The sequence below is a fragment of the Nannospalax galili genome, unplaced genomic scaffold (genome assembly GCF_000622305.1).
Source record: "Nannospalax galili isolate Female #2095 unplaced genomic scaffold, S.galili_v1.0 scaffold441, whole genome shotgun sequence".
NCBI lineage: Eukaryota > Metazoa > Chordata > Mammalia > Rodentia > Spalacidae > Nannospalax > Nannospalax galili.
This window is the reverse complement of record NW_008348089.1, coordinates 9,159,898-9,184,091: the sequence shown is the minus strand read 5'-3', so window position 1 is coordinate 9,184,091 and position 24,194 is coordinate 9,159,898. Positions and strand designations below refer to the sequence as shown.

The following is a 24,194-nucleotide window of genomic DNA, read 5'->3' as shown; positions in this document are numbered from 1 at the left end:
TTCCAAAGCACCGGACCATTTGCGTTCCTTCCGGCAACTTAATGAGTGTTCTTATTTGCCAGTAGTTGATATTGTGTCTTGTTCATTTTAGCAGCTGTAGTGGTGAAGATCTCATTTTATTTAAATTTTCTTTTCACTAATTACTAATGATGTTGAGCATATTTTTAAGTGCTTATTTGCCACTCCTGCTTTTTGAAGTCTCTATTTAAAGATTTTGTCTATTTAGTTCAATGGCTTGACTTACTAAAGGCTCTTCACATGATTTATCACATATTGTTTATTAAATATGTATTTTGGAATATTTTCCACCTGTTTCTGTCTTATCATCTTATTAAAATTGTCATTTGAAGAGCCGAGCTTTTAAATTTTTATGCAATTTATCCATTTTTCTTTGCTGTAATCCATTCCTTTTATCATCCAACTTAAATCTTTGCTAAACACAAGGCTACAAAGTTTTCTCGTTTATGTTCAGGAAGTTCTGTAGAATTTAATCTTTGTTGTAATTATTTTCAATAAATTATTCCTGGCAGTGTGAGGAAAGGGTAGAGGTTTATTTTTTCCTTATTGATTTCTAGTGGCTCTGGCGTATATATCTGTCAATTTGTTGCTTCATCTTTGTCAAAATGGATTTTGTTTGGGAGTGTTAAATACAATAAAGACAGCAGCAGTCTGTTCAGAATGGAAACTGGCACATAATTCATAATTCTTTTCAGGTGTGAGGGTTTTCAGACTGTAAGCGCCTCAAGGCCATGACTGGGCCTGAAGGTGGGAGTGAGATCATCAGACACAATACAGTCTCTCGAGAGCTAAACATGATGGGTCCTTAAAGAGGACAGGTTTCCCTTTAAAACTTGGAGAGGCACTTCATAAAGAGTGAGAATGGGGTGGGAGGGGGATGGGAGGAATGGTGAGGGGGAGGCTAGGGGAGCCTCTTCAGAGAGCCTTCAGAGCACCAGAAATTCTCCTGAGGAGTCTCAGACCAATTCCCAGAAGAAATGAAAGGTCTGACTTTTTGTAACCTTTTAGGGATGGCAGAAGTTTCACATAAGGTGATTTGATTTAGTTTACCGTAGCATCAGTGCCAGAAAGAATAGAGGAGCCAGAGTCTGGTTAGGACCATAAATCAGGGTTGCTGTTAGGCCACAGCACAGACAGCTTATTCTCTTTTTTTGAGAATTTTGTCAACGATTACTGTATTTACATCATTTCCATCCCTCCCTTTCCCCTCCAACTCCCCCATGCCTCACTCTCAAGAGACACACACACACACACACATATCATCCATTTAGGGTTGCTTATGCACATCTGTGTAGGACTGAGCACTTGGGACTGGAAACTTATCAGAAGGCTGGTCCCTGGGAAAAATGGTCTCTTCTCTCAGTAGCCACTGACTGCCTATAGCTCTTCAAGTAAGGGCAGGGCCTTGTGAAATTTCCCTGTCCCCACTGTCATGTTGACCGGTGTCCTTGTGCAGGTCTTCTTTAGACAACCGTATTGCTGAGATTTCATGAGTGCAGCTTCCTAGCGATAGCTTCGTAACTCTCTGTCCTAGAGAGAGCTGTGGGGAGGCAGTCCTGATTCAGGCTGTAGCATGTAGAAAGCCCTAGGTTCTACCTCAGCTAGACGGGGAGGGCTCTCAGTTAGGCATATATGGTCAGACTTATTTCTGAATTTTCAGTTCTGTTATTTATGATCCACTGACCTGTACATTTTTTTCCAAAGTACATTGTCTTTTTTACTGTATATGCAAAGTGAGTCACAAAATAAGTTTATATAACCCTTCTTTTTCAACTTTGTTTTGTCTATTCTGGTCCTTTGCATTTTTATTATATACCTTGGGGTCAGTTTATCAATTGCTGCAAAATGAATTACTGGGATTAAATTAAATTACCCTCTTGGCCATGTGCACTGGCCAGCAGTCCTACTCTTCTGGAGAGCAACTAGTTTCTCAAAGCCCTTAAAACACAGCAAGTCTATTTAAAAAAAAAAGAAAAAAGGCTGGGCATGATGACACACACCTTTAATCCTGGTACTTGGGAGGCAGAGGCAGGTGGATCTCTGTGAGTTCGAGGCCAGCCTGGTCTCCATAGTGAATCCAGGACAGCTGGGGCTACAGGGAGACCCTGTCTCGAAAAGACCAAAAAAAAAAAAAAAGAAAAAAAAATACACACATATATCAATTTGGGAAAATATGGCCTGTTGTTATCAGTAAATATCATCTCTTTGTAGAATAATTAAAAGTTTCCCTAATTTCAATAATATAGTTTTCAGTATAGTCATACATATTTATTAAAATATACTTAAGTATTTCTCTTTTGATATTGCAAATATTTTTTTCAAATTTCAATTTATGTTTGTGATCTTGTCCTAAGATCTAGTTTTTTTCATTTTTAATATTTTTATTGGGAGTTTGTGCATTTCATATAATACATCTTCATAAAATTTACACTCCTCCCCATTAACTTGTCTTCTAAGATAAGGTCTGTCACTTAGTTTTTTAAAAACGCATTAAATTTTATGTCTTACAGGGCTTATACTGAGTTCAATATTGTATAACTGTATTAATTCAACAGTAACCTAAAAACTTTATAGTCACTTTTGAAAGAGATGTATCTTTGCTCTGGAAACTTGAGTATGTTAAAGCTATAATTAAGTGCTTCTTCTAAAAAAAAATTTAAAAATTAAAAAAATCTTTTATTGAGCTTTTGTACATTTCATACAACAGTTCTTAAATTGAGATCTCCTCCTCCATCCATGTTCCCCCACCCTCATGCCCCATCATACCTCATGTATTCCATCATATACATGTTAAGTCCTATCCATTCAAACATTTGTACCCAGATGTCCTTCGGTGCAAATTCTTCCTCTGGAGTCTAGTCAACCTATCTGGAGATCGTTGCTATGGCCTATTCTCCCTCACCCAGTACTGATCAGTCTCCAATAGTTCCTAGACTGGAGCTGACCTGCCACCCATTTCCCTTGCTATACTCTGGGTCCTTGTGTGATTGAGTTAGCATGGGTCCTGTGCTCGATGCCACCATTGCCATAAGTGCATATGTGCAAGTTTCCAGTGGTCTGAAAGCCTCTGCTTCCCCATGTTCATAAACCAATCTTTCTGCCCCTCTTCCCCAGTGGCCCTTGAGCTGTGGGTGGGAGAGGTTTGATACAGGAGTCCAGCCCAGGGACACACACTCTGCAGTCTCTTATTCTTATTTTCTTTTTTAAAATTTTATTATTATTATTATTATTTTTATTTCTGGAGTTACGGACAGTTGTTAGCTACCATGTGGGTGCTGGGATTCGAACCTGGGTCTTCTGCAAGAACAACCAGTGTTCTTAACTGCTGAGCCAGCTCTCCAGCCCCTGCAGTCTCTTATTCTTTAAAAGTTGGCCAGTTGTGGCCTTTTGTGTGCATCACACTTTGTTGTATAAGGACGCTTCACTGGTGAGAGTTGAGGGATGCAGTAGTTTTCTTTTTATCCCCCCCCTGCCACTCTGTTATGTTCCATGAGCCTTAGGTGTAGCGGATCAACTGTAGATATGTCACCTAGGACGAGGCACCTCTCAGATACATTCTCTATGGCTGACCAGTTGTGGGATTCTGCAGTAGCCTCCATCTGTTGCAAAAGGAAGCTTCTTTGTTCGGTGGTGTATGAGAGACTTGTCTACAAATATAAAGACCCATATATAGCATATGGTAAGAAATTTCATTTGCCTAGAGGTATGACAGATAGGGTTTTCTCTAGGATCTCTGACCTCTCTGGCCTCTTTGGTTGGGTTTACAGTACCACCTGTGAGTTCACTCCCATTGAAAGGGTTTTAAGTCCAATTAGATAGCTGTTGATTACCCCCCAGATAACAGTGACACTACCAAACCAATAGAGTAGTTTGCTCTGTTGGTTGTTATGGTTATTAGGCTTTAGGGCTGTGTTGGACCATTGATTTTCTCCTTTAGCAGCTTGCATAGTATCCTCCAGAACTATGGGAGTTAAACTTGGTCAGAGTGGTTCAAGAGAATCTCCACATAACATAGGCTGTGCCAGAGCTCTTGATTATCTCCCAGAACTGGAAGATAAGACCCTACTGCCGAACATAGGACATATTTCAGACAAAGGACTTAAAGCAATGGAGCAAGAACTGATCTGGAAGCCTTCTACCTGATGTTTAGTTCTCGTTTGTTTAGATTCTTGTAAATAGTTGATATGATCTATAAATAAGACAAGTCTGCTCTTTCATGTCTGATTGATGTATCTTTAATTTTCTTGATGATATGGATTCGCACCTCTGAAGCCTCATCTCCTTGGCAGTATGGAAGCATTGTCTTTTGCCATTAAGAGGTCAGCTCTATGTAAGTTTACAAATTAGTAAATTTTTATTTAGTCCTTGTTTGTTAACGGTATTTATCATGCGTGATTGGGTATTAAATCTGGTCTAATTTCATTTCTACTTGTTCTAAGGCAATTATATGGGCTTTCTGAACCCATGTGTAGAACATTGATTCTATCCAGGTATAGTAGTACACACCTTCAATTTCAGGGGTTGGGCAGTCTGAGGGAGGAGGATAGAGAGTTCCAGGCTAACCTGCGATACATAGGGAGACCCTGTCTCAAAGAATAGGGTGTGGGGCTGTTGGTCCTATTCCTTCCTTAAGTTTTCAGAACAATTCATCCTTCCCATTAGAAAAAGTCATGATGGAGATAAAAGACAACCCTCCAAAAGCCAAATATCTGAGATCCCTAAACTAGATAGATTATATTTGGACTTTCATTCCACCCATTAAAATGGAAACCATGGGTCCAAAATAACCCTGAGAATTCTCTGGGGGCTTTCATTTCTGTTGGCCACCTCACAGTCTAGCATCCTTGACAAGTTCTCCCTCTGTCTGTCCAGTGGTATCTACCTTTTTTACATCAGCACCTCAGCATGGACTAGTCCCCATAGTCTTTGATTTCTCAAAATATCACTAAAACAGGCTTCTGGTAATGGTTGGGACAGCAGCAGGCATTCATATTTGGCTGATAATTTATTTCATTTGGTTAATATAAGGAGATGATGCTGGTGTGGTGGTACATGACTTGGGAGGCAGAGGCAGGAGGATCTTGGAGATCAAGGCCAGCCTGAGCTACATAGTGAATTTCAGGCCAGCTGGGATTTAGGGAGACCCTGTCTCAACAAACAAAAACAACAACAAAAAAGGAGATGATCAAAGTATTATTTCACAAATCACACAAATATTTTTCTTTTCTTTTGGAGGGGAAGAGTAGCAAGAACAAATCTCACAGGGAACACACTTGGATTGAGGAGGTTCATTAAACACAGAGTAGATGATTTCCAGTTTCCTTAGAATTCAGTTACTGAAGTTTATGATCAGTTGGGATGGAAGTCAACCTCTGTAGAAAGTAAAAATCTCACTAAGGTTTCAGATGCCTCTTTATAGAAAAGTTCTCCAGAAAAGCTGACTTGACTTAACAGAGTAGTGATGACCGAGGACTCCTAATAGCAGTGCCGGTGTTGCAGGGCAAAGCTTTGAGGGCTTGGCTCACAGGCTAAATTAAATGTAGGACCCCGAGAGCATGAGCTCTCAGTCTTTGGAAAAGTGGCTGACAGAGTGTAGCCTGCCCAGCCCAAGCTTTCAAAGTATCTACTAAATTCTTTGGTATTTTGGAGTCCAATAAACAGGTCACATATGGAGCCTGATAAGGTGTGATATAACATCTTTATGGGAAAGTAACTTAATCAAGTTAACATCACAGCAACATATATTTCACAATTATAACAAATTATACGCATGTATGAAATCATTTTAATGTAGCATCACACAGTTTAAAATTTTAACATTAAATAAAACTGCTCCACAGAATCTATTGGCCATTTCTCATAATAGCAATATGCTCCAATAATTCACTCTACAGCATCATAATAAGACACATTTCAGCCTCTCTTATTGTTCCAACAAGTGGCTATGAGCTTCTGTTGAGTTTAGTGTTTGACTGAAATAAGAATGTCCACACTGAGAATTGTTCCTGGAACACAATGTTCAATTCTTTGAAACATTCAAAGAATTACTAACCTAGTCATTTAGATTTTAAAAATAAATTAGTTAGCAGTTTACTAAACTCAAAACTCTAAAGATATTCCTTAATATAAAATACACATCTATAAGCTTCAAAAGCATGCTGAAACAATGTATATTTTTGGTTTACTTTTTCAAATCGGATATCAGATATGCTTATTATTGGAATAATACTGAATATTTCAAATATTTAGTATATTATTAAATAATTGTTGAGAAAAATCATTCAGCAAAGCAAACATTCTAATAGCAAGGTTATAAATACAGGAAATGTTTCACATAATTTTGTTTCACCAAAAATACTGATTTATAACTCTATTATTTATCTCAAAAACTATCCAACTAATTCTAACCAAAATCCTTCAGCTTTTTGTACTAAAGAGATTGTTCTTCCCTAGATTGAGGAAGAACAGAAAAATCCAAGAATCAAAGTCCCAGTGCCTAGCCTCCCCATCCCCCACACTGGGAGGGTGGTGCCTATGATACAAATCCCTTGTTGTTGTTGATGGCCACTTGAAGAGCTTCCTTCATCTTTCTCATTGTAGAATATTTAGGCAAGTCTAGAATATTATAACATGTCAGTGATCTTGGGTGATCATTTTCAGTGAATGTTTCAGGACAACGGAATACTATTCCTTCATCCCGGAGGCCTTTTACATGTAGCCTATCACATCCTGTAAGAAACACTAAAAGGGAATACATTTTTTTTTGTTATTTCACCTAGCAAAACTCAAATGAAAAATTAGAAATTAATGATTGCATTTCATAAATTATTGAGCATTTTTCAGAGAGAACTTCACAGGGGCAGATAAAGTCTAGAAAAGTCATGGCATTTGGGTTTTATCCTCTGTAAGTTTATGCCATTAATGCTGGTGTCCTGAGTTCATCTCAAACAAACAAATCACACACACACACACACACACACACACACACACATATATATATAAATATATAAATTACAGTACTTACTGAGGAATTTTTTCTTTTCATCCAATGTTAACTCATGGAAAGCCTTCCAAAATAATAGAATAGTTGGGTGTGATTTGTAATATCCTTGCTCATACCTTGAATTCTTTTGAAAAAGAGACAGAAAAAAATTTTAGGGGGAATATGTAGATGCTGTTTGGAAAAGTTGGGGGCACTTATGTCATAACTTACATTTTCAAATTGTTTCCAGTCATAATTTGTGCTTCCAATTATTGCTGTCCTTAGTTCTTCAGGACTGAAATTCCTGATTATATCTCTGTCACACACCTTGTAAAATCCTCTATGAAATTCCTCATAAATCGTCTTTACAGAGATGTTGAAAATGTAATCAACACACTTAGAAACATAGTCTTTCCTTAAGGGAAGAAAAAAATGACATATCTTACCAATGACTAAAATATTGTCTACTTTCTTCACTATTTCTATTGAGAAAGAAAAGTAAATTTTTCTGTGTATCACAGAAGTTTGTGCAACATAGGAATATAAAAACCTTTCCAATTAGAAGAAAGATCCTCACAGAATGTAAGCAGAAGAACTGAAACATTAGTTTGAGTGAATTTTTCCCCTGTAGGCACTAGCATGTTTTAACCCTAATCTGAATATAGATGCCTCTTGAATTACAACAGTGACATGTCCCAGTAAGCCCATCATAAATGGAAAATGTCATAAGTTAAAGGTGAACTTAATATACCTAACCTACCGAACATCATAGCTTAGCCAACAGAGTATACTGTACAGTATCTGTCACGTCATCTCTCCTTGGCACCACATGATTGCCACCCAGCATCATAAGAGAGTGTTGGATCATGTATTACTAGCCCAAGATGATCAAAATCCAAAATCTGTGGAGCACGCTGTCTACTGAATGTCATATACTTTCACACCACTGGAAACTAGGGAGAAAACATAAGTTCTACCATTATATGTCATTCTTGCTAAAAATCTTTCAAAGGCTTCACACTGCCGTGAAGACTCGTTCCCAGCTTCTGACACTTGCCAGACTCATGGGCTTCCTTTCCATACTCCTCTCTGCCATTCTGACCTAGTTGTCTCTTGTTTGTAGATAACTCTGCAACGTAGAAGTGTGTCCTCTTAGCAACTTCTACCAGTCATCAAATTTCCGTATGAAAGTGATATTCTCAGGGTTAGCCCTTCTGTGCCCCTCCTCTCCCCTCTTCCCTCTTCCAGCACATGTCACTCTGTGGAAATAATTTCTGTACTACAGGATGCATTTCCATGATATGATGAATTTCCTGGTAGCAAATGATAACCACGTGTATTTGGTTTGGCTGTGCTGACACCCCCCCCAACACACAAGGCTTTATGTGTTAAAATCTATTAACTCCCATTGTTAGGTATTAAGAGGATAGAAACTTAATCCGATTATAGTGTATATGAGGGTCCTTTAGAGTATGATTAGGGCTACATAAAATCATCACAGTAGAGCCCCATGATTGAATTTTGGTGGTCTTGTAAGGTGAGGGAGAAAGAAAAGAGGAGAAAAATTCATGCTTCTTGGGTCTTGTCATGTGTTACCCTGTCACGGTCAGGATGCTGCCAGCAAGAAGCTCCCAGAAAAATCCTGCAAAATCTTTGAACCTCCTGCAAGGTTGACCAACTGATTAGCACTTCAGTGACTGGAGAATCTGGAATGTTCCAGCTCCAGAACCCAATTTATTTCAGGCCATCCTTAGCCTCCTAAATAGCCACTCCTTGCCCACCTGTGTCTGACATTACATCCTGTGGCTAACAGACTTTTATAAAAGTTTTAGGGGCCAGAGAAATGGCTCAGTGGTTATCTCTTACAGAAGACCTAGGTTTGATTTCCAACACCCAAATGGCTGCTAACAACCACTTATAACTCCAGTTCAAGGGATCCAATGCCCTCCTCTGACCTCCACTGGTGTTGCATGACACATGCAGACAATACACTCATACACATAAAATTAAAATAATAAATAATAAATATTTTAAAAGAACATTTTGGAGGAAATGTTTCCTCTGTGTTGACTCTCCTCTTTGTAGACTGGACACTGGTTCATGTCCATCTGGCAAGGTTTCCATGGCCTCCCTGAACAACTGTGACTCACAACTGTGACTCACCACAGTTACAGGACATTTCGAGAGATGCTCCATAGTCCCTTGGAACTTAGTTGACCTTGGAGGGCAAGGAGCTAAAAACTGTCCTTTAAGTCCCTCTGACCAGATTGGTATAGCCCTCAAAGTATGGCTATTAAACATCCAAAAAGGTTAGTTCCACCAGTCTGGTACTTTTAATAACGTGTGCTATGTAGATAAAGCTTGGGCAAAAGCTGTGAAGCCAGCCATGGTTGAGCAGGACCTTTGATTTATTGTCTCATAGATGGAACTGGTGAAAGAAAGGATCCAGGAGCTCCTCCAAAGCCCATGTGACCCCTGAGGAACAGGTCCTCAAATGACCTTCAGAGTAGAAATAAATTGGTTTATTTGAGCCATCTGTATGGCCTTAAACACCCAAAAGGAAAGTATAACCAAAGATTAAAGTGATCAGAATATTTCTCTAAGAGTTCAAGGGATTCCACTTCCCAGACATTAGGCTTAAATCCATATAAAATGTTATTCAAACAATTATTTCTCATTGATGATTTTTTTTCTAAGCAGAAAGTGCTGCTCAGATGTAAGACTTCAAATCTTGGTCTGCAATACTGTAGTGCCTACCTGTAGCTAAGGGAGGCAACCAGCTATTGTTCTAAAACGATGGCTAAATTTGTTTTCCCCCCGTATCTAGAGAGGGAACTGACACTGATTCTAGCCACTTCAACAACTATCAAAGTGCCTGAAAACAAATCCTGGATCCATCACTCTCGAGTCCAGCCTTGGCAGACAAAAGGAAAATGAGGAGGAACCCAATAGAGGGATGCTTTTGGAAGCTCTCATTAAGAAATTCCAGTGGACTCTGATATGAACATTTGAAACTTGCCTTGTTCTGACTTTTTTCTGGTTCACTATCTAGACCTTGTAATGCTAACTACTCTTGCTTTTACTTCTCCTTCACATCTCCTATTCACCGGTCAAGGAGTTTCTTTTTCCCCTAGAGATAAGAGTTATGCAATTTGGGAGTCTTTTAGATAGACCCACTGAAGGGGTACCCCAATTGCCTTACCGTGTCCCTGTTCAGCATGGAAGAATCCAGAGTGGTCTGTGTCCCGATTTCCTATCGGGTAACCTCTTCAGAGGACAATGTCATAAGAATAGGAGGTAGGAACTGGCTAGGCAGTTAGGGTAAAAAGACCTCAAAGAAAAGTAGCCAGTTTCTTGGCTAAAAGTCAAAATGTCCTTGGACCTCTTAGCAACATACTCTGTTCCAAAGGCCAAAAATGACAAAGGTATTTGGGAGCTTTTATCTAATCTCTAAAAGACTTTGGGGTTACCTCTTCAGAGGGGGGAATGTTAGAGTAGCAAAAAGCCCTATAAAATTAAAAAAAAAAAAAAAGAGTACATGAAGTTGTTGAAAAAAAGTGATGGGGCAGATATGGGAGACGTTGGAGGGAAAGGAATGGGCAGAGATTTGATCAAAACACCTTATATGCATGTATGAAATTCTCAATAATTTTTTTAAAGTTAACAAAAAGAACATTTTGGAATGTATTAACAAAGGCCTAGGTCCCACCAACCAAAAGGTTGAGTGTCATCAGATAGCATCTGAGGCCTATATCTGAGATTTCTCTTGTGCTGTGACCACCTACTTAATGTTTCCACCAACATATTTGAAGAGTGTTTTGATATGACTTTTCCCTATTCTGTCAGTATAAAAACTTCAAGGGGCTGGAGAGATGGTTCAAAGGTTAGAAGCACTGGCTGCTCTTGCAGAGGACCTGGGTTTGATTCCCAGCACCTTCATGACGGCTAACAACTGTCTGTAACTCCAGTTCTAGAGGATCTGACACCTCCTTTTGACCTCTGTAGGCATTGCATAGTACAGATGCACTTACATACATGCAGGCAATACACTCATATACATAAAATAAGAATAATAATTTATTAAAAAAAAACTTCATGAAACTTCTTCCATGTTGGAACTTGGAATTTGGGGTAACCTAAATCTGTGTTCCCTGGCCATTGTCATTGATATTTGGCTAACTACCTCTTATCCCTTTTGAGGTCAGGGTTGTGCTTTTGTGTAGACAAAGGCCATCCCCAGATGTGCCTTTTGAATCTCCAGAACTGTGAAATAAATAAATAAACCTCTTTTTTAAATAAAGTTACCCAGTGTTTGATATTTCATTATGGCAATGAAAAGTAGACTAGAGGCATTGGGGTTGTTACTAGAGGCATTTCACCAGAGGCATTTCTCTCTCTCTCTCTCTCTCTCTCTCTCTCTCTCTCTCTCTCTCTCTCTCAACAGCCTTAGTAAACTAGCCTATCTAAACCAGTTTCCCTCTGTCCTCATAACCAGTGGTAGACAGGTAAATGTATAACATCCAGTTCTCTGAGCGAGAAGGAGAGGACGATGGAGGGAGACAGAGAGAGAAGGAAAGATGGGGGAGAAGGGAGGGAGAGGAAAATGGAGAAGTTACAAAGAGAAACCTCATTTGTAACATTTGTCAGTTTTTGTGGCATAAATATTCTTGCAGTGCTGACTCCAAGCCACAGATGCTTTAAATAATAAACTATCAACATAGGTGAAACTTAGTCATCAGCTCTTAAAAGCTGGTATCATCTGACTCTATCTTCTTAGTCTTTTCGTTGGCTTTAATTTTTTTTCAAAATGCTCATTCTTCAAAAAAAATTTTATTTATTTATTTTTATTTTATAAGTATGTGTTTTGCCTGCAAGTATGTAAGTGCACCACATGTCGTGCAGTGCCTGCAGAGGACAGAAACAGGCATCAGATCCCCTGGAACTGGAGTTAAAGATGGTTGTTAGCCACCATGTGGATTCTGGGAACAGAAACCAGGTTCTCTGCAAGAGCGGACATACTCTTAACCACTGAGCCATCTCTCCAGTCCCCAAGATTGCTCATTCTTATCTGTCATGTTATGTAATAGTTTACTTAGGTATTGGCTTTCTGCCCATTAGGGTTTCAGTTTTATATTTTGTCTTGTCCACTGCTCTGCCTCCACTCTCTGAAATACACCATGGTATAGAAAAGGGACTCAAAACTTTGTTAAATGATAGAACTATTTAATCCCAGCTTTTCTCTTGCTTTATAACATTTTTAACATTCTGAAAAAGCAAGTAATTAAAATGAACATCCGAGAAGCTAAAATATATTTTTAAATTGTACTGATATAAATATCTTACGTCTATTCAAAGCAGATATTTTAGGTCTTAAAACTTACTTGTTGGTTTGGTCCACAGGTACAGAGATCCCATTTGGAATTAAATTAATGTCTTTTTGATCCCAGTATATCTGTAACCAAAATGTAATTAGGTAGTAAACATGAAAGTAAGTCTATCATTATTGACAGTACATTTTTCCTATGGAATTTAAATGACTGGGGATAAAAAAATCATTTATGTAAATCATTTATGTAGCTCAGTCTTTTATTTGTTTGTGAAATGGGGTCTAGCTATGCACCCCAAGCTGGCCTCAAAATTGCATTGCTTGTACACCTACTTCCCAGCTCCTTGGATGCACTACCACACTCAACTTCAGACTTTTAAATACATCTAATTTTTTTAAAACCTACTTTAATACATGTTGTAAGTATATTTCAAACATATATTGTTCTGTTTAGTTGATTACATTATTTGCATTAAATGAATAATTGCTACATCTTTATTTAAGAGTCTGTAGACACAAGGTATACAAATGAAGACCAAGTTGAAGGACAATCTTGCAGCACAGAAGTAAGTTATTTTTCAAAAAATAGAGATATTCCATATTAAGGATTCTATAAGAAAGTTGTTTTTTAAAATAATAATAGATTAGGGCTGGGGTTATGTCTCAGTTGTACAGTAGTTTCTTAGCATGCACCAGGCCCCGGGTTCAATCCCAAGCACCCTCCAAAAAACAGATTAAAGCTAACCTATAATCTAGCTTTGACTACTACTCACAGAAAAATGCATATGAAGATCTTCAAAGTCACCATCTTCATAATTTAGAATTTCTTGCAAATTCCTATTGAAAATTTAATTTAATATATTTAATTTGTATATGTATATTTAAATTATTAATCATAAAATTTCAAAAGGAACAATTGTTCACTGGGAAAAAATTAAACAATATAGACATTTCCTCTCCTGCTCCTTCCCACTCATCATCCTGATTTCTATTTAAAGTTTGATTTGTCAGCCTACTGCCACCTCACTGACAATGCTGTGTAAAAATTTTCTTTTGTACCAGTGGCTCTCAAGCAAGAAGGTATCTACCTCCTAGGACATTTGGCAAAGTCTGGCGATATCTTCAGTTGTCACAATTAATGGAGGGTTGCTACTATCATCTAATGAGTAGTGACCTCAAACATTACCAACCATTTCACAATGCCCAAGCTAGCCCTCTACCCTACAGAAAGAATAAAATACCTAGATGCCTAGGACTATGGCTCAGTGGTAGAAGCTTTTGTTTAGGATGCAGGAGGCCCTGGGTTGGATCCTCAGAACATTTTTTAAAGCCCAAAATGTTAATAAATCCAATGTTAAGAAACTCTGTGCTAATATAAATCTGGTCAATTTATTCTACCACTAACAGTCTGTGAAAAGAGAATTATTTCTTTCAATTTATCATCAACACTTTAAGGAAAATTTTGTTGTCAATCTGTAAGCAGAAAAAATAGTGTTTCATTTTCATTCACTCAATTACTATTGAAGCCAAGCATGTTTTCATCTTTAATTTTTTTAAATTTATTTTATGTGTATGAGTGTTATGCCTGCATGTGTGTAAGAACACCCATGTTGTGCAGTGCCTGCAGAGGACAGAAGAGGGCGTCAGATCCCCTGGAACTGGAGTTACAAATGGCTGTTAGCTGCCATGTGGGTGCTGGGATTCGAACTCGGGTCTCCTGCAAGAACAGCCAGTGTTCTTAACCAGTGAGCCATCTCTCCAGCCCCATGTTTTCATCTTTTTATATGTACATATACTTGTAGCACTGTAACTATTGACAGCATATGAAGGATGACACATGTACATATTGTGGACTCCCAAGCGTAACTGTTTCCACCTTTTTAAAATCAAAAGAGCAGTCCCAAGTGTGTTTTTTTTTAATTAGCCAACATTCAGAGGAACATTTGGCTTTTCCTTATTTTTTAAGGCTTGCTCTGTTATAAGGCATGCCAGCTGAAGCTCATCTAAAGGGCACATAATCTTAAAATTGAAGACCTTCCCTGTGTCTCTCAGTGTGTGATACTATTTGCATCTGAACAATTGAGATTTAATGCTATCCTTAAGAATCATATATATGTACTTACTCCCCCCAAAGAAAACTGAGTTCTTTTAAATCTTCTAAAGATGGCTTTTGGTCCAGAAGTTTCTTGTACAGACCCAGTGGGAAGGGAAGGTTGGCAGCATTTAGGTTGACTAGAGAAAGTCCACACAATATTCCAAAGAGGAAATATCTCTTCTTCTCAAATTTAGGCTGGAAAGTAATATTTAAAAAAAAATCTCTAAAGTATTTTAGTCAGTTACACAAAGGCACAATTAGACTAGTAATGAAAAAAAATTTAGTTTCTTTTTCTTTTTTCAATATGTATTTTTATGCATTTCATACTATACTACTTAATCATATTTAGACCCCCTTCCCTATCTGCAGCTCTCCAAAGTACCCCTCCGACCAGATTTCATGCATTCTGTCATATATGCCAAGGCCTATCAAGTCAAGTTTGTGTCCCCAGATGTCCTGTGGTATGAGTTCATCCACTGGAGCCTGGTCAGCCTATGTAGCATCACTCCCTTAAAGAAAACCAATCTCCCTCACCCAGCAGTGATCAGCTGTCAACAGTTCCTGAGCTAAGGTTGGGACTTCTTGCTCATTTTCCCAGTTCTATGCTGGATTTTTGTCTGGTTTGAGTTTGCATGGGTCTTGTGCATGCTGCCACCATTGCTGTAAGTTTATATGAGCAACTTCCCAGAAGCCTGGAAGACTCTGCTTCCTTGTGGTCATGCATCACCCCTGGCTCTTACAATCTTTCTTCCTTCTCTTCTGCAAAGTTCCCTGAGCCCTGGGTGGGTAAGGTTTAATATAGGAGTCTTATTCAGAGACATGTACTCTGCAATCTCGTATTCTCTAGATTTTGGACAACTGTGACTTTCTGTGTTCATCTCCCTCTATTGCACGAGGAAGCTTCATTGACGAGAGTTGAGAGATGCAACAGTATTCTCTCTACCCCCGTTCCACTGTGTTCCATGAGCCATAGGTATAGAGGTTCCATTAGTTCCCTTTTCTAATTAGCATCACAAGTTAGAAACTGGGTTCCAGAAGAATAAAAATTTGAGACTCTTTTATAGATAATATAATGTAAAATTCTTCAATAATTTTCTTTCTTTCTTTTTGCTTGTTTGTTTGAGACATGAAGGCTGATCTCTAACTCACTGTATTGTTGAGGATACCCTTGAACTCCAGATCCTCTACCAAGTACTAAGAGTAAAGCCATGAGCCACCATGCCCTGCTTCTTGCGTAATTTTCAATATAAGTTAAAAATACAGAATATTATGCAAATAAATACTTTGGTAACTGACAGCACATCTGAAATGTAAAAACATATGCTCTGATGGAGTTACAAAGTTTTCATGAGGAATTTATAGTAGTTACTTTCCAATTCATGGATAAAAGCAACATGGAAGGGTGTAGTGTACCTACAGTCCCATTTAGCAGTGCTGTGCCAGATGAGTGTTTCATGAATGGTGGCCCCCTTCACCCCTTCACCAATGCAGCACAACCTCATGGGGCTCCAGTCTCATTCTGGCATCTGTCCTACTATGTAATCTCTTCACTTGCACAAGTTCCTGTCTCAATGCCTTGTGCCAGGAAGTCCTCATAAGAGATAAACAGACATTGGCACCATACCCGTGGACTTCTAGAATTATGAGCTAAGTAAGCTTACTCTTTATAAAACACCCAGGATATTCACGTTAGTAACAACAGAAACATAGTAATACAGTGGCCTTCACTTTTCTGTTCTGCCCCTTGTTCTGGTGAGAGAAAAAACCTTCCCAGGCTATAGGTGCAGCTCAGGGGAGGAAGAGTCACCAATTTGAAATTCTAAGGTTTCTACTCCTGTGCCATCCTTGCTATTGGCGTGAAGTTGGGTAACTCACATGGTGTTCCTCAATGTAGTTGCCCCATTTACTCCTCAGAGTAAGTGTAAGGATGAATGAATTCTGAAATGAGCGAAAAATACAATACAAATAATCTGCAAAGGTGCCTCTCTAAACCTAATCAATTTTCTTTCTAGTAATTTGTAACATGTCCCCTGGTTCAATTTGACTTTCTCATTTCATCAAGACTACACAAACTGAAAAAAAAATTAGGTCTCTGTTTTCTACTTAGAAGACTGCATAAATGCTTCAGGGTGAGGGCTTTGCTGAGCGTACTGTTGCAATTCTGTAGTCCCAGCACTTGGAAGGCAGAAGCAGGAGGCTTGTGACATCAAAGCTAGTGAGCCATAGATTACAAGACCCTGTCTATAAATAAATAAACATCACAGAAATCAATCAACTTTTCAGAATATGTAGTTATTTCTACAATTCTATCAACAATTTCTCATCTAATTTGAAACATTCCATATTCTTTAAAAATTTTTTGATTTTTATTTTATGTATATGAGTGTATTGCTTGCATGTAAGTAGGTGCACCCGTGTCGTGCAATGCCTGTGGAGGTCAGAAGAGGGCGTTGGATCTCCTGGAACTGGATTGCAGACAGTTGTTAGCCTCCATGTGGGTGCTGGGAATTGAACCTGAGTCTCTGCAAGAGCAGTCAGTGCTCTTAACCACTGAACCATCTCTCCAGCCCCAAAATATTACATATTATAACTCTCAAAATTAAGGATATATCCCAAATATCCACCCATCAGAGATTACATAAACAAACTGTACTTATATCCTCACAATAGAATATTACTCCACAGTTAAAAAAAAAAAAGCAAACTGTGGACACATGCCATGACATCGGTAAACCTCAGCATAATTATACGGAGTGAAAAAAGACAGATGTTAAAGACTAGATTATGATTCCGATTACATAGATTATAGGACCATTCTATGATGCCACTCTGTAGTGACAAGAAACAGATGAGTGTTTGCTTAGGAAGAGAGGGCCAGGAGTGGGAAGAGATATGTGGAAGGGCTTCAGGGAAACTTTAGGTGACGGTGAACATGCTCACTGTTTTGACTGCGGTTATTGTTTCATGGTTGTGCACATATATCAAAAACACCCAATCAGACACTTTATGTGCACTTCTCAGTATCCCAGTTACATTTCCTTAATGCTAAATTTTAATGTGTGCAAGAATCACTTGGGGGATTTTCGTGTGTGTGTGTGTGTGTGTTAAGACTTTCCAATTCTCTAGGGGTAAATACCACCCTGCCCCCAAAACAGGGTCTCACTAGCAACAACCCAAGCTGTCCTTACACTTGAGTTTTTCCTGCATATTAAGTGCTGGTGTTATTTATACAATATCACACTCAGCTGAAATCTGGCTTTCTAAATGCTTCTAGAACATGCCATAGCTGCTGCTCTGTGGACTACATATGTGCTACTAAAAATATAAGTAGCAAAGTTGTATGGTCCCAGTTTTCCATCATTATCTATGGTTTTCATATTACAGTATATGGTATGCTTTATGAGAAAGATGGTACTTACATTGACTGGAAACCACATGTAGGATCCATTTTCAGGTTACACAAACATTTCATGTTTTGGATGTGTCATCTCTTCAAATATACAGTGGAAGAACTCTAAACTCACACCCCCACTCTCAGGACGAATTTCTTTAATAAATTTAACCTAGGGAAAGAAAATATATCCCAAGGCTTGGATTTAAAATACAGTTCATCTTTATGGATGATTGCATTCACTAGAATTGTCAGACCCCACAACCTTTTATCTCCTTATACTATCCTCCCTCAGTTTCCTTCCAGTCAGTAAAGGCCATGAGTCTGTTTATTTTCAAGTTGTTGGGCAGTGAGTGCAGGCATCCTTTAGACTGCCACCTTCACCCAGGGGAGGGAGACTCTGGCAAGACTTGACATCCATTGATTCTGCTGAGCAATATCTTGACCCCAACTCTGATGTGTTTCTAACACTTGGGTCACTAAATTCTCCAGTTATCCCACCTTGTTGTCTGTCTTGTCATTCAGACTGAGCAAACTTGCATTCAATGAACAGCAGTTGGTTTCTCTAGTCTCTGTACTCATCATTGCTTCCAGTCATCATGGCCTAAAGACCTTAAACTCTAAGCTGATCTCACATAGGATTCAGGTAAAAACATCTATATTAACCAGCCCCCTTAAAAAAAATTCTTCCTGCCTTTGGACCTCACGGCTGAATACTGTTTTGATTTTTACCCCGCCAACTCTAACAACTTTTCTACTTCTTTTTCTGCCCAATTTCACTTTATTTATTTATTATTCATTCATTCACTCACTCAATCATTCAATTATTGGTGCTGGGGATTGAATTTGGATCCTTCATGCATGCTAGGCAAGAGCTCTACCACTCCCAGATATTTTTTTTAATGTAAACACAACAGAGGAATATTTCTCAGCATGAAACTCCAAGAGAAAACAAAGAAACTATTTCATTTCATAAACCAGACTTTCTAAATTGTAATCCTATTGTATTTCTAATACAAGCTTCATTTCTTTACTATTTGTTCTCTTTCTAGGCGGATACAGCTTGTCTGCTGATCTTTGATCAAACTCATTGGCCACAGGCTATCATCATGCCCAGGGGTAGCCTTGAACACAGTCACAAATTAAGCTTACTTCTAACTTCCTTATTTCTGTTTATAGACTATCAATTCTGCCTGCAACCCAGTCAGGACTCATAATGACCTCTGGCAATTTTGTCATGCTCAATCTATAGTGTATCTTTTGAAGACAATTTCTTACTTTTTGAAGAACGTCATTTCGATAGGGGAGATAAGTTTCTGCTGATTTCCTCCCAGATGAAATATAAGAAAAATAGATACAAAGGGAGTCTTAAAATTTCAAAAGTTTGGTTTATTTTTTAATTAAAAAAATTTTATAAGCCAGGCCTGGTGGTGCATGCCTGTAGTCCCAGCACTTGGGAGGCAGAGGCAGGCGGATCTCTGTGAGTTCAAGGCCAGCCTGGTCTACATAGTGAGTTCCAGGACAGCTGGGGCTACAGGGAGACCCTTCTTCAAAAAGACAAAAAAAAAAAAAGTTTAATTATTTTTATTTTATATGTTAGTACTTTGCCTGCATGTAAGTGCACCACATGCATGCAAGGCCCCACAGAGGCCAGAAGAGGGCGTCAGATCTCCTGGAACTGGAGCTATGGACAGTTGTTAGTTGTCATGTGGGTGCTGGGAATTGAACCTGGGTCCTTTGGAAGAACAGCAAGTGTTCTTAATCACTGAACCATCTCTCCAGCCCTCAAAATCTATTTATTAGAATCTATTTATTATCTCTAAATAAATAATTTGTTATTTATTTATTTATGTAATCATTTCTTTGTTTTCTATTGGAGTCCTATTCTGGGAAATATCCTTTTTTTTTTTTCTGAGTCCTACCCTCTAGGACCTGGTTTCCTGTTGGAGAGCTTACCATTTCCCCTTTCAGCTAATATATTAGAAATTCACTTCCTTCTGGACAGACTACAGCTCTTAACCACAGAATTAGTCAATATTCTATTCTGTATACAAATGATCTGAGGTACCACATTATAAACACCTCACAGGCATTAAATGTAGAGGTGCTGGATCTGAAACCTACATTGTAGAGGGTCCGGACCCAAACTATGGGAAAGGCCTGTTTTACCTGCTCCTTGTTGATTGAATGAAGAGTCTCGATCCTTCTCTCCTTAATAAAAACCTTTTGCATGTGATTTTGTGTGTTTTTTTTTTCCACTAAAGAAATTAGTATATTTTCCCAGCCTTTGACTTGAGTTCAACCATGAGATATCTTTGGTTTAAGCAATATTTATTTAATGATTGCTAACTTTCATGCCCAGCTGTGCTATGGGAACATGCTCCCTAGTCCCAAGAAGAGGAGGAAAGATATACAAAGCATGGTCCAATGTCCTCAGCCAGGACTCGTATGGCTCAGCCAACCCTATGCAACTTCCATGTAAACAAACTGACAAAAATCCGTGGACTGGTGATACAGCTCATAGGTAGAAAGCCCTTGCCTAACATGTGGAAATCCCAGTTCTATTCACACACATACACACACACACACACACACACACACACACACACACCCCACATGCACTCACACACATAACCCTTTAAAAAAAAAAAAAAAGACACCCAGAAGTTCAGCCTGGATCAGTAGATTTGTAAAATAGATTGTTACTTTATGTCATTAATCACTGGGAAAATTCATTATACTTTATTTGTGTTGTCATCAATAAATGGATTAATCTGCAACTTAATATGTAATTTGATATTCCATACTCCAAGGGTACAGGGGAACTTCTGGAAACCACCACAACTGCAATGCAGCTTTTAAAAGAGAGACTCTGTTACATTATATGAATGTTTCCTCCCACAGTATCAAAAAATGTTCGCTGAGACATTTTACTGTACCACTAATAGTTTCCTCAGGTCAGAGACTTCAGCTTGACTCAGCTGACACATGGCGTCTTCAACCAGGTGACTTCGTTGGACTCTCAGTGCAAATACATTCGATTTACTGTTTCCTTCACACACTATGGCTTCTTGCTTTTGGAAAAAGAAAAGTTTTAGTTGGTTTCTCCTTTTGATCTAAGAATCTCAGAAATCAACATGGGAGTGGTGGGACACGCTATAATGCCTGCACTCAGGAAGTGGAGGCAGGAGAACCTCAAGGCCTGGGGCTGCAGACATGTCAACAGGCAAAGGTGCTTGCCACCAAGCCTCATAACCTGAGCTCAATCTCTGGAAACCAGATGATGAAGGGAGAGAACAGATTCCTACAAGTTGTCCTCTGATCTCCACATGCACAATGCCACAGATGCACACACACACACACACACACACACACACACACACACACACACACACTAAATAAATGACACAAAAAATGTATTGCATATATCCATCCTCACACATGCAAACACGGGTACTCATAACACACACACACACACACACACACACACACACACACACACTAAATAAATGACACAAAAAATGTTTAAAAGAGAATCAAGACCATTCTTGGTTATCTACCAACTTCAAGACCAGCCTGGGCTACATAAGACCCTGCCTTTAAAAAAAAAAGAATCCCAGGAATTCTTTTACAGGTTTTTTTTGTTGTTGTTGTTTTTGTTTGCTCCTTTGGTTTTACTTTTGAAAAGGGTCTCATATACAGCCAAACTGACCTTGAATTCACAACCCCCCTCTGTCAACCTCTTAAGTGCTGGAGTTACAGGCATGAACCATCAAGCTTGATTTTTGTTTAGTACTTCTAACAAAACACACCTTGTGCATCCTGATGATGCTGCTCTATACACTTATTATTACTTAAGAAAAAGGATGTTGAATCTTCACTGTGGAAGACTGAGCTATTATAAGAGCAAATGAACTGTGACATCAGCTAATCATGTACAAAAATTAATCACTCGAGATGAACAGTTAAGCAATTTACAACACCTAAGACCCCCTTATTGTAGTAAGCGTGATCAGTAGAGTCAATGCTGGTACAAACATGCTGAGACAGTCTTCTCCCATCAGTCTTCAGAAGCCCTGTGTTAGTACCAAAACCTTAGAAATAGAAGGGAAATGAAGGGGCTGAAGGATCATGTCCGACATGGGAAGGTGAGAGAAGAGGTATGATCTGCTTTGGGATTCTCTAAAAATGTGCCCCAGGGAGTCTCATTTTTACTAAGTATTGTTCTGGCCATTCCAAGTGATACTCTCTTGAGCTTCTCTGAATTCTCAACACTCTTTCACCGGCTATAAACCGTGGTCTTGTTTCTGCTAACTCCTTTGGATTAGAATTTAGTGATGGTCTTTGTATCCTTGATTTAGCCCTCAACACATCTCTGGGGTTTCTGATATATCACAGGGGCAGTAAATCCTGGACAATGCTCTTGAGGCATTCCTATAACAGTGACAGCTTGACCCATGGATAACAGGTTTCCAGGCAAGGTACGTTTGCCTGTAGCTTTCTTTCATCTCATGGGAAGGGTACATGTAACTCTGGGCTGAGAAATGTGTGCTCCAGATCTCTGCTGCCACCATGTACTGAGGCATTTATACAATTCTACCATATTATTCCGTTTTTCCTTAAGCCTTTCTTTTTTCTGATCCTTTATGGTACTGGGTCATCTTCTGTGTCCTAGAGTCCGTAGCTCTGGGATACTTCAGCAACACTAGCTGCTAAGCCACATGGTCCATGGCTCTGAGTGACACACAGTGGCCACCGATTATTTATTTATTAGCAGGCAGACGTGTCTATAATCTTTCTCACCTAGTGGAGAGTTAGACTGAGAACCTCCATCTTATTTTATTTTCCACCCCTCCACTCCATTCTCTCTATATAGATTTTCCCTTTCTACATTAATGCATTTGAAGTGGTAACTTAGTTTGGGCTTTGTATATCAAATCTCTCAAGAACAGAATTGTAAAGTTTGCTCTCCAAGTCCACCCATGAGAATTCCAATTAGGAGGTATTTCTCCTAGCCTTCATAATTGGCAACTTGTTGAAGTCCTTTCATCTACTCGCTAACACAACAGGTTACGCATTGCTGTAGGAGAACATACAGAAGGAAGGAATCCTTTAAGGAAACTTATAAGGAAGTAAGGTTTGAGAAGAAAATACTTTACTTTTTCCCTTTACCAGGATGGTAGAAAAATAAAAATAGAAAAGACCTGGTTAAAATTACTTATGACATTGATAATAGGAACTAATGGCAGCAGAGGGAGAGCCCTTATCTTTGGGACACTGCTAGTATTAGGATACACCTTGGGTCTTGATTGCTTATTCTAAATAAACCTATAATTTATGCCACAGCACATTGGAAAGTATCATATAAGGTACCATGCAATTACTAGAGTATAAAAATACTTTATTACAGGACTGGAGAGATTGCTCAGTGGTTAAGAACACTGGTTGTTCTTGCAGAAGACCCAGGTTCATACCCCAGCACCCACATGGCAGCTAACAACTGTCTGTAACTCCAGTCCCAGGGGATCTGACAGCCTCTTCTGTCCTCTGTGGGCATTGCATGACACAGGTGCACTTACCTACATGCAGGCAATACATGCACACACATAAAAATAATAAATAAAAAATACTTTATTACTAAAATAGCTTCTTTTATGGACATGGTATCCAAGATTTCTTTGTTTTATACAAATGGCAATGTTGCTTGAACCATTAATAAAAAGCAGTAATATGTATGATGTTTGAATCCAATGGATCTTTAAAGTCTGAATATCATAAACTAATACAAACTTTTCTGAGCAATGACCTAGAAAAAAAGCATTGGCAATCAGAAATGTTTGCAAAATCTTTAATATGTTCTTCTAGAGGAAGACCATTATGCCTATCTAGCCCAAAACTCAGACTGATGGTGATAAAGAAAATATATAAATATCACTTGTCCATAATACAACTGTAAGAAAGGGGCAAAAAGGTGACTGTGAATAAAAGGTAAGTTCAGTGACCAAATCAGTCAGTATCTAAAAAAGAAAATCAACTGATGCTTATAAGTCAAGCTCCAAGAACCTTGAAGATTTTAAAAATCCAAAGAACACTAAGAACACAGTAATAACCAAAAGAGGTTAGAGGAAGAAGAGGAGGGAGGGAAAGAAACAGCCTACTAAGTAGTTTTGGTATTGCTCACGCAGGAAAAAGAGACTCTAGAGAAAGTGAGGACTGGAAACAAAAGAATGGCAAATGCAAATTAAACTAAAATATTTAACTCATCAAACTAGAAAAGTTTGTGAAGTTTATTAGCACTCTGCCTCAGTAAGAGACTGAAAGAGGGTTTCATACATTGCTGGGAGGAATATAAATTGGTTAAAAAAGAAAAGAAGGAAGGAAG

General features: G+C 38.6%; 1 protein-coding gene across 1 annotated transcript in view; it reads right to left on the bottom strand.

Annotated features, from left to right (window-relative positions):
* Nucleotides 1-5,780: 5,780 nt before the first annotated feature.
* The window catches only part of Herc6 (HECT and RLD domain containing E3 ubiquitin protein ligase family member 6), a 68,930-nt gene continuing 50,516 nt past the window's right edge, over nt 5,781-24,194 (bottom strand). The window contains 8 exon segments of the mRNA XM_029569086.1: nt 5,781-6,759; nt 7,043-7,145; nt 7,232-7,415; nt 12,382-12,452; nt 13,100-13,163; nt 14,450-14,616; nt 17,841-17,984; nt 20,752-20,886. Coding sequence (XP_029424946.1) covers nt 6,551-6,759; nt 7,043-7,145; nt 7,232-7,415; nt 12,382-12,452; nt 13,100-13,163; nt 14,450-14,616; nt 17,841-17,984; nt 20,752-20,886 — 1,077 coding nt within the window. The 3' untranslated portion in view covers nt 5,781-6,550.